Source organism: Ziziphus jujuba, chromosome 9, assembly GCF_031755915.1.
Source record: "Ziziphus jujuba cultivar Dongzao chromosome 9, ASM3175591v1".
NCBI lineage: Eukaryota > Viridiplantae > Streptophyta > Magnoliopsida > Rosales > Rhamnaceae > Ziziphus > Ziziphus jujuba.
In genome coordinates, this window is record NC_083387.1 from 1,965,131 (window position 1) to 1,981,067 (window position 15,937).

Here is a 15,937-nt window from a genome sequence, read left to right on the forward strand (position 1 = left end):
CCGCCCGTAATCTTCTTCAGCACGTCATTCGTACAGTATGGGTCCCATACTCCACGTTTCGGAAGTGCAAGGAATCTGCGTTTGTGGGACGGGGCACCAATCGGTGGCCAGTTCATGGTCCATGGAATTATATAATTCTTTGGAATTATATTTTCTGATTTCACTTTTTAAAATACTGTATATTTATATTTTCTGACATGACGTTTATATATTTGCTTTATCAGCAAGAAAAATTATATTTGGTGCATAAATCGCAACATTAGAGGGAATAATTCAAGCATGTCTTAACGAATATAATGTATTTACATTTTCTAAAAATACTAGTATAACAATACCATAAAGTGTGTAATTCCATATACTCATCCTGAACAATAAAATTACCATATGTATTCACATAGTTTCATATTAAATTAAATTTAATGGTGCAGTTTATTTTTTCCTATAAATAAAGTTTGAGGGAACATGTGCTGGAAAATTTGTAATACATCCTTATAAATCTGTCTAATATCAAACCAAAGTTAGAGATTATTTTGACCAAAAAAAAAAAAAATAGAGACTTGGATAGAATCAAAAAAAAAAAAAAAAAATCCATGATTGTACTTGGCAAATACAAATATGCCTTTCTTTGCCCCAAAAAAAAAAAAAAATGCTTTTCACAAAGTAATAATAAAATACAAAGATATTCTTTTTTGACTGTTTGACTTGTTCTGTGTGCTTATTCAAAAAACTAAAAAAAAAACTTGTTCTGTGTACGGATTTCCAACTAGACAACTTAATAGCTAAGGTTCTTTTTCTAATGGTTAGATCATTGTTTTAAATCATATACAATGCTTTTTGAAAAGCTTACTTAGCAGTAAGATTTATTTATTTTTGAGGATAACAGTTCAAATTGTATATCCTGCATCATTCAGTCTTTATATTTGGTTTGTACAATTGGATGTTTGTGCATTGAGAAAAAAGAAAAAAGAAAAAAAGAGAGAAAATATAAAATTGAAAAAATAAAATAATATCAAGAATAAAAAAATGTTAATGATATATTTGTGAAACTTTTTTATTAAAATTATAATAAATAATATATAAATGGTTGATAAATTATTAATATAAAAAATGAATTATATGACGTTTAAATTATTATCAACCAAAATTTTGAAAAAATAAAATAAAAATAATAACAGTAAAATGAAAGATAGGAAACGGAGATTCGCTAAACCAACGAAGGCCTGTTGAATATTTCCAAATGGATTGGCCCATATCCTAAAATGCATGTGGGCTTTTAAAAGTTCCAAAACCCAACATTGATTCCAAAAAGTTCAGCACTACCCAAGTCACCTTGGTGGCTTTTTGGTAAATTTGACGCAGCAAAGAAGTAGCAGCTCCAGGCCAGAGCTATCGTCCAGACCATAACCAGAGTGGCGATTAGTATATCCATTGATTCTGCCGGTCGACGGTTTGAGAGAAAGTAGGAGGAAGGACAAAATGGCATCAGGGTGGGGAATAACAGGCAACAAAGGCCGATGCTACGATTTCTGGATCGACTTCAGTGAGTGCATGTCTCGCTGCCGTGAGCCCAAGGACTGCTCTCTCCTCCGTGAAGACTACCTCGAGTGCCTCCACCACTCCAAAGAGGTCCTCTCTCTCTCTCAATTATTACTCTGAAAAAAATTATTAATTATTTTTTATTTATAAAAATATTGCTAATTTCTGTCTAAGTCAGATCGGTATATGATAAACCCTAAATTGCAAAGTTGATTCATGTTTGTGCCTGTTTCCTCCAGATTAATATAATTATGCGTGAGTTTTAGTTTTCAAATTGACTAATTATCTTGGGACGTTTGTAATTTTGACTTTGAATTCTTTGAATTTTTTTATTTCTTTTTTGTTTGAACAATAATTTTGTACATTTCGTTAATGTTGGTTTCAAGTGTTTGTGATTTGATTTTTGTAGAAAATGTGGTGTGTGGACCATAAGGTATTAGTCTGCATCAATTTATTTAATTAGTAGTAATTAGTAAAGAGCATTTTTCCGTAAGTCATGTTATTAGTTCGCTTTGATCTTATTTTTGCTTTTGGATTTCTCTAATTCAGTTTCACACATCAGAAGTTTCATGGGAGCTATGCCAAAGAAAGTAGTATTTCATTATTATCTCAAATTTTGGAGCACCATTGGTCCTCATGTTTAATAGGCGTTTAAATTAAATGACAACGTTGAGCTTGCTCTGGTTTGGAGTCAAGGGAGTGTATGATAAGGAACAAACCACTTTTTCTGTGAAATTAGTTGCAAATTATAAGGATCAAGGTGGTTGAACTTAAGCTTTCTATACCAATAGGAAGCTACTAAGAACACTGAACTGTCATGGCTTCCTTCCATGGAGAAGTCGTCAATATCAGTGGTCGGTATTAGGTTCTTCGTTATCATAGCTGCTTATATAAGATCTGTTATCTATGCTTTCTAAACGCCTTTTAGTTTTCCTAGATTGAAGGTTTTTACTTATGTACAAACTCAAATTATAAACAATTGCCAAGTTTTCCTTTTAATTTTTCCCAGTCTCATGTGGCGGATAGTGCATGAAAATTTACTCCCTTACTGAACTCTGTCTGTGAATACGAGGAACAACATGTCTATTGGTGCCCTACCCTTGATTAATGTGAAGAGCAACTAAGATTCTCTTCCTGTCAGTTTCTCTTTGCAGTTTGTTTTAGATCATTAATCTCAAATATGTTGATTTGACAACAAATGCATTGAAATATGCTCTTAGAGTGGGAATCTACTTAGGTCTCATTGAGAATCACGTTGAGGTGTCTTCCATCATGAATTATCTTTAGTCTGAATTTCATCTGATGTTTTGTAGTTGTTACTACATTTTCTCCCCTTTCTTTTATCTTTTGGTAGAAGAATGGTATATCATAATGGCATATCTCAATATCCTTTCTGCTAGCTTCTTCAATCTTATTAATCATCATCACATTAAATTGAAAAACTACATAGTCAGCTCATGTCAATTGAAACCATAAAAGATGGTTTGTCTTCATATTTCTTTCTCATCTCGTTCCTTTTCTGCTAATAAAAAATTGGTATGGAGTTCTCTATGAGATAACAATGTGATCTGGTAAGATCTTCAGAAATCGTAATATTAAAACATGTCTTCAGGTGTCATTCTAGCGTTGATTATATTTCAATCATTGATTCTATGGAATGGTATTGTTTGCTTTTCACATGGCATCTGAATTTATGGCACAATGATTGATAGTTCTGTTATTGGTGAAGGAGAAGATGTTAGAATTTTCAATGTGCTCATATTACGTAGCATATTTGTTTAATGTTAATACTGATCTGTTCATGTTTTCTATGGACATGTCAAACAGTTCCAACGAAGAAATCGGATTTACAAGGAGGAGCAGCGGAAACTGAGAGCAGCAGCACGGAAGGGCAAGGAGGGTGAAGATGTTGATCATCATGCATAATAGTCGTTAGTCATCTGTTGGACGCAAAATAATGAAGTGTGATGTTGTATTTTTCCCTGGACCATTTTCTAACTTCATTATATTATCTGTTTTTTTCATCATGGAATTGGTGTAGGCCTCCCTGGTCTATGCAATAAAACAAAGTCATATTTTCTTTTCTTCCAGCACTCAGATGTAGACTCATTTGCTTACTGTACCAACACATTTTTTGAACCTTTTGTCTATTTCTTTCTTTTCTTGTCTAGTGCATTTTTCTGTCACTGCTGCTCAATTGTCATAGGTTAAAGAAAATGCTTAATATGAAGCTTTGTTTGATCGTAATAAACAAATTAGTTCTCGTGGATGTGCTGATTTCGAATCAAAATTATTCCAAATTATTACAACCAATTTTTTTTTTTTTTTAAAAAAAAAGGACAAAGAAAAAAACTATTCCAGTGTTATAACTAATCAATGCTTTTTGTTTTATTAATTTAAATTTTGATAGAAATAAAATGTATGGCAAATTGATAAATTACTAATTTTCTCTTTTGGGAAAATCAATTTAGAATAAATTCCTTAGATAATGAAAAAGTGACTTAGCCGCAAATAAGAAAATCATAATTTCAACAAATCAACGAGGCTTACTGTAGCTCATGCTTTCATCCGATACACGTGCTCGTCTTAACGAGTCCATGAAATAGTCAAGGAATTTATACGATGTATCAAGAAGTATGTAAAATCTCTGAAGACTTAACCCTAGTACCAGCAAAAGTTTGGGTAGGGTCCACTAAATAGCCAGCCCTATGCATCACACACCACCAGATTAGTATAAATATCTGACGAGTACAATATGTTAACATACACGGGCAACACATTATCTTTATCTTTATTATATTTCACGATCCTTACGTTCTCTGAAATTCAAAACCCTAATTGTCGAACCTCATCGCCTCTACGCTCCAGTGCGATCCCCAATTTCATCGGAGGTAAGCTGTCATTCACCAAGATCGTATCGCAACCTAGAAACCCTATTGGGCTTTCGACATATAACTTTTTCATAACATCGGAAGTGGCAAGTCTAAGAAAGTTTGAGATTCAATTTTTTATCATCTTGACGTTGTGTAGTCTGGTTTACACATTTGCCGTGTTTGATTTGACTAGTTGCTGTTTCGAAATGATTTGGTTTTTTGGGTCACTAAATTGTGATGTATACGAGAAGTAATTTTATTTGATTTGATGGTTTAGGTTTTTGATTTTCATTTCTTTGTTTTGTGTTAGGGAAGATGAGTAGCCGTGCGAGCAGAACTCTATATGTGGGGAATCTTCCTGGTGATATTCGTGAGAGGGAAGTGGAAGATTTGTTTTACAAGGTAATCCGTTGTTTTTGTTGTTGGTAGGATTGGTGCGGACATGATAGTTGTAGTGTATTTTAAGGCTATCTGTGGAGGTATGAAAAAAAATATAAAGACCATGAAAAATATTATATTAAAAAAATTGAATTCTGAGAGTTGTGTTCAAATTAAGTATACTCATTTTTGCGTTATTTTAGTTTGATTATGTAATTTTTTGCAAAATTTTGTACTTTGCAGTATGGACGAATTGCCCATATTGACCTTAAGGTCCCTCCTAGGCCCCCTGGTTATGCGTTTGTTGAGGTAAGTTGTGAGCTAGTTATGTTATTTTTATATATCTAGTTATCTTCATCATTTTTCTTTAACAACTCTCTGCTACAGTTTGAGGATGCTAGAGATGCTGAAGATGCAATCCGTGGTCGTGATGGCTATGATTTTGATGGGCATCGTTTACGGGTTGGTAACTCTTTTGCACGAATACTGTGTTTTCACTATATTGTAGCTTTGATACTAAGCTTGCATCTCATAATCCAATTATCTTTTTTATAGGTAGAATTAGCACATGGAGGGCGTGGACACTCATCATCATCAGATCGTTATAGCAGTTACAGTGGCGGTAGGGGTGGACGAGGAGTATCAAGACGTTCAGAGTACCGTGGTGTGTTATTTATTTGATAATCTTGTTTAATCCTATTTTCTTAGGATGCATTCATGTGCCTTTGAACTGATTTTCTTCTGTCTACAGTGTTAGTCACTGGATTACCTTCTTCGGCATCATGGCAAGATCTTAAGGTGAGCTCTCTCTTTCTGTCTTTCACACATAATTTCTCACTCTCACTTCTAGTCTTGCTCTCTTTTGTCAAATTTATGATTCCTTGGTAATAACTTTCCTATCTAAATTAATTAACACTTGATGTATTCCTTCTCAGGATCACATGCGGCGTGCAGGTGATGTTTGTTTCTCCCAAGTCTTCCGTGATGGTAGTGGTAAGATGTGTTGAACTGTTAGCAATTATTATTATTATTTATAATTATTATTATTGTTATTACCTCTTTCTCTCACCTTGAAACTCCTGACTCATCTACTTTGATTTTTTTTTTTTTAAGGCACAACTGGGATTGTGGACTACACCAACCATGATGACATGAAGTATGCGGTGAGTCATTGTTCATTGTTCTCTTTTTCTATGCCAGATGTGGACTGTGGATGTTAATTTCATAAAGTGTGTAATTTCCCACGTCTTTTCTATCTGAGAATTGATACGTTGAGGTTTCTAAAATTTGCAACACTTTGTACAGATGTGATTCTGAATATCTATAAATATTTTGTCTGTAGATCAAGAAACTTGATGACTCTGAGTTCCGGAATGCTTTTTCTCGGGCATATGTTCGTGTATGAATCTCCCTTTATTAATTTTTTTTAAATTCTCCCTCCCTCCTTCCAATTTCTTTAAATTCCCCCTCCCTCCTTCCCTCCTTCCCTCCTCCCTTTTAGCTAACTAATATATATGCTTATCGTTTCATTCTTTATAGGTAAGGGAATATGATTCAAGGAGGGACTCATCGAGGAGTCCTAGCCGTGGTCGATCTCATTCAAGGAACAGGAGCTATAGCCGAAGCCGTAGCCGAAGCCGAAGCCGTAGTCAGAGCAGAAGCAGGAGGTTTGGACTTTTTTTTTTTTAAAAAAGAAAAATGTTACAAACTTTTGTTCTGTTGAGTTGTAATTATATACTAGCTTTATAACTATATTGCAGCAAGTCTCCAAAAGCCAAATCTTCGCGTCGCTCACCTGCTAAATCCCAGTCAAGGTCAAGATCTCGATCACGGTCAGGATCGAAATCACCCTCCTTGTCAGGGTATGCATTATTTTCTATATACATACTGTTGATAATGATACTTAAAAAATGCTTGTCGCTTTATGATTTCCAAGTTTGACACTCCTATGTAGTTTTAGTCCAAGTATCTTCTTGATGCTGTCAAATATGATGTCTGTTGTTTCTGTTAAGAAATTATCTCAGTTGTTCCTATTCATGAGTTCTTGTTCCACTGTCGGGGTTGCATGGAAAGCGGATTTGATAGTGACCTAGTAGTTCTTTTCCCTTCTTTTTCTTGTGTGAATATTACCTTTTTTGTTTTTCTAGATATGATGGATTTATGCAGCAAACTGGGATTGGATATTAGGATCTTGATTGGATATGGTTCAATTGCTTGCATCTCTTTTGGTTGTGGAGGTATGCTGTTTCTTAGATAGGCAGTTTGGAAACCTTCATGGTTCCTTTGTTCTAATGCATTTAGCATTGCAAATGTCCATGGGTGCTAGATTGGGGACAAAGGAGTTCATGGATTACAATATAAGAGCTGGATAACTGTGTACTAAGTGCCATTGGGATTTGGAAGTCACCATCAATTTGCAGTAGAGACAATTTCACTATCATTACCTGCTCCAACACTTGCCAAGCTAATAGGACGCACATTCTGGATTCTCTGGAATATTGTGGTACAGTAGGGATGACTACTCCTCTCCTGTCCACTGATATCTTATAAACAATTATGCTTTTCTTAAGATTTTTCTTCTCTGAGAATTTAGGTCATATAGGTGGGAATTATGTGAATTGGCCTATTCTTTTTTCGCATTTGTTGAACTGCTAAATATTTGTCTGTTTTCCTTTTATCCATATTGGATCTGGTAACTCTGACGTGGAAGAGGCATCAAGGATCTTGGATCAAATTTGGTTAAAGGAACATGTGGAATTTAAATTGGTTGTTTCTGGAACTTTTGCAGATCTCGTTCAAGATCAAGATCACCGTTACCTTCGGTATGTCATTTCTCATCTTTGATTAAAATTTAGATAACTTGTGTAATATACCTATTTTGATGAAATGCTGGAGCCGATTATTAATGATAAATTTTTATTGTTCCTCGTTGCAAGGCATAATTTTTACTTAGTTGGACTGCATCCTTAATTATCACATATCTTTTGCTCATTTGGTAGCTTCTTTGGACATTAAACATTGGATGTAGGCAATCTCTTTTTTGGAATTTCTTTTGTAGATGTTCCACTATTATCATGTAATTTTTGTGTAATTGTCAGAAACAAACAAGTAAAAGCCCCAAAAAGCGGAGCCCCAGCCGGAGTCCCAGCCGTAGCAGGAGCAGGAGCAGGAGCTAATCTCGGTCTAATTCCTCAACATTAGTATTTTTTTTATTTTTTTTTTTGTTAGACACGCCGTCTTTTCTTTCAGTTATCCTTGCGTTATTATTCTAAATTTTTGTTGGAAGTTATTTTCCTTCCCTGATAGCATTAATGTTTGACAGATGATATCTGACTGGGGAATTAAATGTCTCAATACTGAAGCTTTTGAACCTCTGGTGGTCAGGCAGTTTGACTGGAACAGTATATGTGATTGGAACCTGTACGAGTCTTGAGAGGTCGTGGATGGATTTTAATTTGATCTTTCTTTTGAATTGCTCTATGGTTTTTGTTGGACTTGGAACGCTAGTAACTTTTAATTCATTTGAACCTTGTAATGCATATGAGATTTGCCATTTGACGATGTTGACGATTAGAAGTAGAATTATCTTTGTGTATTCGTTTGCTAGGGGTTTGTGTTAAGGTTTTGATATACTTTTTTTTTCTAGAGCGACTCTTTTTGAAGCCGACGAATTAAGAGAGAATAAGCTAGGTGATAGCCAGATAGTCCAACATGGAGCACAAAAACTCCAAATGGTTCTGCATCTGAATGCAGAGCTTGGACGTAAGGATCAAATTTGGTTGGTTTAGCCTGAGGGACATGTATCCCTTTCTGGTGGAACTTTTATTGCATGTGCTTTTAGGGGTAAGGAACTGTCAAACGTAATCCTAGTCAACGTACTTAATTAATGTAAGCACAATTACTCCTTTGGATCCCGTGGAAAACATTGGGTTGGTCAATGGGCAACTCTGATGCGGTATGGCCTTAATTTAGTCAAGGAGACTCTTAAAATAGACTTAGATTACGCCGATGGGAACAAGGTGAGTCCGTGTCCAATCGGGGACAAGTTGATAAGAGACGCACATGAAATTTAGAGGTCCTTGGCGAAATCATTGGTTTTGGAAGGGGTTGTCGGTCGCTCCTGGTGGCCCTTGTTTCATTTCAGACCTTATATAGGGGGGAAAACCCAGAACCCACCTGTCACTCAACTTGTGGCCTTCAAAATCCCTTTTCCATTCATTCAAAAGTTCCACTACGTTCCATTCATCGCAAAAAAAGAAATGTTCCACTACATTCCAAAGCAGAGGGAAAATAACAGAAACTTTTTCTCTGTAATAAATATATATATATACATAATATCTTTGTGGGATTTTAATGGCTTCTGTATATATACTTTGTAATTATGAAAGGAGATCTATGAATAATTAATTACACATCAAAAGAAAGAGTGATACGTTTTTCAGTCTTCCCAGGAATATTTAGTCTAAATTTAATTGCGTTCTTTACCCATTCTTTTATGCGCGGTATTTTGTTTTTGGGGTTCTAAAATCTCAGCACTGTTTTTATGTTTTGGTAAATCTAAATTCTCTGCACTTGGATGATTGGATCATAGTCTATAAAGATTTGGTAATTCAATGAATGGGGACCAAAACGCAACGTTAAAATATAGAAAGATAGCTTGTCTACGTGGTACTGCCGTAACCGACTCTATCTCTGAGGTAATAAACGTTAGTTTGGCTCGTATTCAACAAAGAACAAAAAAACAAAAAAAGAAAATTTAAAAAATAAAAAGATTGCAGATAGTAGAACCAGATAAGATGAATTAGTTGGCAAATGGCTATTAGAGAAAAAGAATCTGTTGGCAAATGGCAAGGGACCGGTAGGAGCCCATAGATGGAATTTGGGAATAAAAATAAAATTCACATCTTTTTTGTGAGCCCTCCAAAATAGGGTAGTGAAATAAATTAGCAAAATAGCAAAATTAATATTTTTTGGGTATTGAAAAAGTAGCCTCTCCCAAATTCAGAAGGGAATCACAAGACACAAAGGAGAATAGTTCCAAAAATCCTCTCCTTCCTTCTGTGCCACTTCTCTCATCTCATTCAACTGCTCTCTGTTGGTTCTCTCATTCTCTTTCTCTTTCTCTTTCTTTGTGAGAAAAAAAAAAAAAAAAAAAAAGCGCTCTTTTCACACTTCTTTTTAGAAAGAAAATCCCCATCAGAGACAGAGATAGAGAGATAGAGAAAGACAGCAACTTGATATCTAAGCCAAAAATAACCAAACACCACCTCACCCCATTTCTGTGTTTTGTGGATTGATGGCTGAAACTGTCTTCTCAAAGCTCTCCGATGATGTCGTCCTCAACATTTTCTTTAATCTCGAAGACGACCCCAGAAACTGGGCTCGTCTCGCCTGTGTTAGCACCAAATTCTCGTCTTTGATACGCAATGTTTGCTGGAAGAACAAATGCACGAAAGCCATCCCTTCCGTGGTGGCTGATCTCCTCTCTGGCTCTTCTTCTTCTTCTTCTTCTTCTTCTTCGCCGCCTGGTGGTTGGGCCGCCCTTCACAAGCTCGCCGTTTGTTGCCCTGGTTTTCTCCACGCCGGTGTTCTCTTAGAGAACTCCGATTTCGGGTTAGAGCGAGAGCTGGGCCCAGATGAGAATTTCAGGAAGATGCTTTCTTCTTCTCGACCCACAAAAGCTCTGAAAGAGCCATCTTCGAGCCGATTCGATGTTAATCCTCCTGATGTTGGCGGTGCTTCTGGGTTTGATTGTTCTTGGTCTCTTTACGATGATCTTTATTACGACACTGTTTATAATGTCTCCGAAGCTCAAGATTGTAACGAGATCGGTGAAGAGGTTGTTGTCGTCGATAAGAGTGTTGTAGAGGGAGGTTACGAAGTCTCTTCTTCTTCTTGTAATAAGAGGAGGAAGATTTGTAGATCGATGAGGTCGCATTTGGCTTCTGGGGTTTGGAATTTGAGCCGTGAACAAGGGAATAAGCTTCTTCACAGCCGATTCCGTGGTGATTGTTTATATATATGTGATTGGCCTGGGTGTGTTCACATCGAAGAGAAGCGAAATTATATGCTCTTCAGGGGGATTTTCAAGAACTTCAAAGGGTCTCAGGTATGGAGGACGATAAAAGATGGGAATCGGAGCAAAATCGATTTGAATTGCGCTTTTTGTCCCTGCAAAGACACTTGGGATCTCCATTCTGCTTTCTGCTTGAGGCGGGTTTTTGGGTTCCATGACGATGGTGAACCAGTTGTCCGAGCTTATGTCTGTGAGAATGGCCATGTCTCTGGTGCCTGGACCGATTGGCCTCTCTACACTTAAACGGAACTTCGTGGAGTTTCATCTTCCTTTTATGGAGTTTAGAGGATTTGAGGAACTGCTTTGCGTATAGTTCTCTTGTATCTGTCACTGGTTTTGTTTAATTTTCCGCTGTCGTGTCTTTTATTTACCTATTTTCTTGCTTTTGGATGCGTGTTTCAATAAAGGAATTTGTATTTGGATTAGGATGGGATTTGAAAATGGGATTGACTGTAAGATTGAAAGAGATTATAGTAAGATTTATCATGAAGAAAGCTTTGATTTGCTTGTGGTTCATATCCTCTCGTTGAAAAAGCCAATATTTTGGATGTTTTCAGGATTTTATGTGGTTCAATTTTTGTAATGAGTTGGTTTGTTTTGGATGCATGCTGTTTAGTATTATGTGCATATTTATACAGAGAAGCGCATTTTTGTTTAAGCAAAAGTTGTTGTTTCGTTATTTTTATGAATAAGAAGCTTTGAATGAAACTGAAACAAGCTATCTATCTGGTAAGTGTTGTTTCTGTTGGTTTTCGGTGTGTTCTTCTTACATTGAGATTCAACAAGAGTGACTTACCCAAACCCATTTTAAGTTTGGCATACATGACAAAACACCAATGACAAAAACCCCAGGTCCTTCATTGTCTATCTGTTGGAGACCACAGACACTGAGCAAATAAAAAGAAAAACCAGTTGCAGAAAATCCAAGATTTGTACAAATGATTCCCTTTTAATTTTTTAATTTAATTTAATTTTTTAAAAGTTTTTCGTTGTTCCATAAAAAAGTACCGTACACTATTCTTCACGAGAAGAGCGTTCAGTTGTTGGATTCGGCAGTCGTCACGTACTTTAAAAACCACTTAAAAGCCTGCCTATATCATACATATTCAACCGTCTGATAGATATTTTCACTTGAATTAATTTATTCATTTCGTACAAAGATAAGATTGACGAAGAAAGAAAGATTAAAAAAGGTGAATGTTTTTGAATAAAAAAAAGGCTTACTGAAGGTTACTCTCATAAAGATTGTAAAAATTGCTGTCTTGCACCTCATCTTTTCAGGTCAGTTTAGACTTATTATTTTGCACAGCGATCTTTTTTAGAAGCTGGCCCCCATTCTTTCTAACCAAACATGCGCCAGTCTAGTGCCCCCTGTTTGTCGAATCCCCTGTATTTGAGCTCACCATGTGCACTGTATTTCCATCGTCTGAAACAGGAAGGGGTTATTTTTTGTCATTTCACTTCTCGCTCAGCTCCGCCTTCTTCCTCCACTCAAGAATTTGAAAAGCAGAGGCAAAATCACTCGAGCTTCATCTTCTTCTATATCTATTTTCTTCACCCTTTTTTTTTTTTTTTTTTTTAAATAAAATTTTATTCCCGCATGAAACAGAGGGCCAAACAGAAAAAAAAAAAAAAAATAAATCCATTTCAAGCTTAGTCTAGGTGATCGATTATAAATATATTATTGAATTTTCTGTAAACTAGAAATGCTCAATATTCAAGTAGAGAAATATATCAGAAGCAATGAGTAGAGTAAGTAGAATTTTGTATATGGAAGGTGGAAGGTGCAGCAGATGAAGACGGGAGGACTCCGAGCATTTGGGATACTTTTGCTTCCACTGGTTAGCTTTTGCTTCTTCTTTTTATTACATTGTTCTTGGTGTTATTGTTTCATCGTTTTTGTTGGACTATGTAACACATTTATTCTAAATAAAGCCAATATATACTAAAAACATATATTTAATATATTTGGTAAGTTTACAAGTGCAAAACATTTAAGTTTATTCCCATACCTGATTCTGGCAGAAGCATCGGGAGGGAAACTAGAAGTGGCTTGCGATCAGTATCACAAATATAAGGTGCATGCATTCATTTTGTCTTTGCTATGTTGGATTTGAGGTCAGCTATAACTGCAAAAGAATTTCTCCATTTTTTTTTTTTTTCTTTTTTCTGTGACAAACAATGACATTGCCATGAATATTGAACCGATCAATCAATTATATGGTTTTCATTTCATCTAATACATATAGATCAACATATTATGTCTAACTCTTTCTCCATTTTGTACACTCATGGTCTATTACAGGAAGATGTTCAACTCATGGTAGATACAGGGTTGGATGCTTATAAATTTTCCATCTCATGGTCGAGGCTCATTCCAAATATAACTAACTATCAATAAGCCATTTGATTCATATAAAGTTTTTCAGTTATGCATACTTCTATTTCATGCTTTACCATTTGTTGGTACGTCTCAGAAGGAAGAGGATCGGTCAATCCAGAGGGTTTGCAATATTACAACAATCTTATCGACGAACTGATCTCCCATGGTTAAACGCAAATTTCCTTCATGAATATATATCGAGCTAGATTTTCATTAGAGTTTCAAAAACTTAATTTATTCTCCCATACATGGAATATTGATACTTCTGAAACATTTCAATATATTTTACACATTTTTTTATTTTTTATTTTTATTTTTGGTATTAAAGTTGCTTTGTCCCTTGGATGAGCAGGAATTCAACCACATGTTACTTTGCACCATGATGATCTTCCTCAGGCACTTGAGGACGAGTATGGTGGATGGGTCAATTCAAGATTGTGTATGTCTGCTTAAACTATCATCATTTTCTTCTTTCTTTTTTAATAACGGAATTTAGATTATTTTATTAGTTGTGCTCAAGAGTGGAGCTAGAATACAAAACCTGTAGTTAGCACAGAATTCATTGCTTATGTGAATGCAGGGGAGACTTCACCGCATATGCAGATCTGTGCTTTAGAGAGTTTGGAGATAGGGTTTTGCATTGGGCTACCATAAATGAAGCTAATGTGTTTGCCTATGGAGGTTATGATGTAGGGATTACGCCACCCCAGAGATGTTCTTCTCCATTTGGATCACTGAACTGCACCAGAGGCAACTCCACATCAGAACCTTACATAGTAGCTCATCATATCTTGTTGGCCCATTCATCAACTGTAAGCTTGTACAGGCTTAAATATCAGGTAAAACTCATATTTTCTATACTAGTCTATTACTGAATACTACGCATATATCTCGCAAGCAGGGATTATGAACAGCAAGTTTGTTGTCTTTGTTATCAATCTTGATAAGGGCAATGTACTCAAAGATTACCCTTTTAAGTAGAAATTTGAAAGCAAAATGACAGTTGAATTAGTGATGCAGAGTAAGCAGCATGGATTCATTGGACTTGTTCTCTATACCTTCGGGGCCATTCCTGTGACAGATTCCAAAGAAGACAAGATTGCATTTCAGAGAGTCAAAGATTTCTATTTTGGATGGTTGATAATAAGAACTTTTCTCCCCGTTCATCTCAATTATGTTATATCTATGTATCAGCTGAATTCTGTCTTGAAAGTTATATGACACTAATCCATTATAATGTTAATCATATATGGCCCTGAATAGTTGTTTCCAGGTCAACTGGAACCCCAATTTCTATTCTGTTTGAGATTCTCTGTCTTTTGGATGAGTCAAAAGTTAGGACAACTCTTTGAGTGCATTTAAATTGGATTTTCTTTACTCTTCTTCCTTGTGGAGGATGTGGATTCTCTATAATCAGTTCATTTCTTTGAGTACTATGGCTTTAATGTCCTTGTGAACTTGATAGAAATTTACATTGCAGGTTTTTACATCCCCTGGTGTTTGGAGACTATCCTGAAACCATGAAGAGAAATGGAGGCTTAAGACTTCCAGTTTTCACAAATTCTGAATCCAAACTGGTAAAAGGTTCATTTGACTTCATAGGGGTGTTGTATTACAGCTGCGCAACCATAATAGACAACCCTGAGAGTCTCAGGTTGCAACAAAGAGATTTTGGTGCAGATATGGCAGCAACCATAAATTGTATGCTCTGTTTAGCTGATTTCATATGGACTCCTAACTAATAATTATTCCAACTCAACTAAAAGTCTTACCATATTGTTTAGATTTTCTCTATTAACATCTTGATTTTGATGATATGGAAACTGCGGTGAAAGATTTTGTAGATCCGGTCTCATCAACATCCATAGTAAGAGTTGAAATCAATATGCTGTTAATTTATAATTACTTGGATTAGTTGACGAAACTACTGCAATTTTGTTTTATTTTTTGTTCGCTTAATTCAGTTTCCTATTGCACCATGGGGTCTGAGAAGCTTTCTAGAGTATATCAAGGAAGCTTATGGCAACCCTCCCATATATATTTATGAAAATGGTAATTTCTCCCTTAATAGTACATAAAATTGTGTTTTTATTTGTGTGTGTGTGTTTTTTTCTTTTAATCTTTGGATATGAATCTAATTAATCGAATTTAACTAATTTGTAAATGGCATGTGTATTTTTTTTAAGGTCAGCGAATGCTTCAAAATTCATCATTGGATGACATTCCAAGGGTTAACTATTTGAATGGATTCATTGGAGGACTTCTGGAAGCCTTGAGGTAAATTGAAAGATTCTTCGATTCTTATTATGCTACACTTTCAATCTTGCATTTTATTTTATTTTATTTTTGTTTGTAAATTTCATTTTTATATTTTGGAAGGAATGGATCAAATACAAGAGGGTACTTCGTATGGTCTTTCCTGGATGTGTTGGAGTTGTTTGATGGTAACGAGGTGAGCTTTGGTCTATACTACGTTAATTTGGATGATCCAGATTTGAAAAGATATCCCAAGCTCTCTGCAATTTCGTATTCTAATTTCTTGAAGGGAAAAACCTTCTCTTCAGATGCAGTTAGTGAAGTCACAAAACCGTCCTCTCTATCTTATTCACTTCTCTAAATCATTTACTATGTATTTTTGAGTTGTAAAACATCTAATATACAATTTATATGATGGTGGTCATTTGCATGTTA

General features: G+C 35.5%; 4 protein-coding genes across 5 annotated transcripts; all 4 read left to right on the top strand.

Moving 5' to 3' along the window:
• The first annotated feature begins 1,320 nt into the window (after window positions 1-1,320).
• On the top strand, window positions 1,321-3,706 carry LOC107426271 (NADH dehydrogenase [ubiquinone] iron-sulfur protein 5-B). Its single transcript, XM_016036394.4, has 2 exons — window positions 1,321-1,626; window positions 3,364-3,706. The coding sequence occupies exons 1-2, from the start codon at window positions 1,477-1,479 to the stop codon at window positions 3,460-3,462; spliced, it is 249 nt and encodes an 82-aa protein (XP_015891880.1). The 5' UTR covers window positions 1,321-1,476; the 3' UTR covers window positions 3,463-3,706.
• A 569-nt stretch (window positions 3,707-4,275) lies between these two features.
• On the top strand, window positions 4,276-8,340 carry LOC107426269 (serine/arginine-rich-splicing factor SR34). Of its 2 annotated transcripts, XM_016036389.4 has the most exons (14): window positions 4,276-4,427; window positions 4,720-4,811; window positions 5,031-5,096; window positions 5,175-5,249; window positions 5,343-5,451; window positions 5,539-5,585; window positions 5,723-5,780; window positions 5,901-5,950; window positions 6,130-6,186; window positions 6,327-6,454; window positions 6,548-6,649; window positions 7,576-7,609; window positions 7,886-7,968; window positions 8,110-8,340. In XM_016036389.4, the coding sequence occupies exons 1-13, from the start codon at window positions 4,292-4,294 to the stop codon at window positions 7,961-7,963; spliced, it is 1,032 nt and encodes a 343-aa protein (XP_015891875.2). In that variant the 5' UTR covers window positions 4,276-4,291; the 3' UTR covers window positions 7,964-7,968; window positions 8,110-8,340. The 2 variants fall into 2 exon arrangements, 1 of the variants encoding a protein (XP_015891875.2); XR_007243049.2 differs by lacking the exons at window positions 7,886-7,968; window positions 8,110-8,340 and adding an exon at window positions 6,935-7,024 and having other exon boundaries at window positions 6,093-6,186; window positions 6,529-6,649; window positions 7,114-7,609.
• Window positions 8,341-9,645: 1,305 nt separating this feature from the next.
• On the top strand, window positions 9,646-11,379 carry LOC107426270 (phytochrome A-associated F-box protein). The gene has a single exon (XM_016036393.4). It carries the CDS (start codon window positions 10,084-10,086, stop codon window positions 11,104-11,106), a length of 1,023 nt encoding a protein of 340 aa, XP_015891879.2. The 5' UTR covers window positions 9,646-10,083; the 3' UTR covers window positions 11,107-11,379.
• A 91-nt stretch (window positions 11,380-11,470) lies between these two features.
• On the top strand, window positions 11,471-15,937 carry LOC107426251 (beta-glucosidase 11). The gene is made up of 13 exons (XM_060811307.1): window positions 11,471-11,592; window positions 12,641-12,704; window positions 12,889-12,941; window positions 13,169-13,246; window positions 13,343-13,412; window positions 13,599-13,689; window positions 13,827-14,085; window positions 14,267-14,382; window positions 14,727-14,947; window positions 15,082-15,113; window positions 15,211-15,298; window positions 15,433-15,523; window positions 15,626-15,937. Exons 1-13 carry the CDS (start codon window positions 11,566-11,568, stop codon window positions 15,861-15,863), a joined length of 1,428 nt encoding a protein of 475 aa, XP_060667290.1. The 5' UTR covers window positions 11,471-11,565; the 3' UTR covers window positions 15,864-15,937.

Excerpts from the sequence above, each read along its gene's own strand:
- LOC107426271 (XM_016036394.4), top strand. The coding sequence starts at position 1,477 with ATGGCATCAGGGTGGGGAATAACAGGCAACAAAGGCCGATGCTACGAT. Across the intron at positions 1,627-3,363 it reads GCCTCCACCACTCCAAAGAG|TTCCAACGAAGAAATCGGAT; the intron begins GTCCTCTCTCTC and ends CATGTCAAACAG.
- LOC107426269 (XM_016036389.4), top strand. The coding sequence starts at position 4,292 with ATGTTAACATACACGGGCAACACATTATCTTTATCTTTATTATATTTC. Across the intron at positions 6,455-6,547 it reads AGTCAGAGCAGAAGCAGGAG|CAAGTCTCCAAAAGCCAAAT; the intron begins GTTTGGACTTTT and ends ACTATATTGCAG. Across the intron at positions 7,610-7,885 it reads CAAGATCACCGTTACCTTCG|AAACAAACAAGTAAAAGCCC; the intron begins GTATGTCATTTC and ends TGTAATTGTCAG.
- LOC107426270 (XM_016036393.4), top strand. The coding sequence starts at position 10,084 with ATGGCTGAAACTGTCTTCTCAAAGCTCTCCGATGATGTCGTCCTCAAC.
- LOC107426251 (XM_060811307.1), top strand. The coding sequence starts at position 11,566 with ATGAAACTGAAACAAGCTATCTATCTG. Across the intron at positions 14,086-14,266 it reads TGTACAGGCTTAAATATCAG|AGTAAGCAGCATGGATTCAT; the intron begins GTAAAACTCATA and ends TTAGTGATGCAG. Across the intron at positions 15,114-15,210 it reads CGGTCTCATCAACATCCATA|TTTCCTATTGCACCATGGGG; the intron begins GTAAGAGTTGAA and ends CGCTTAATTCAG.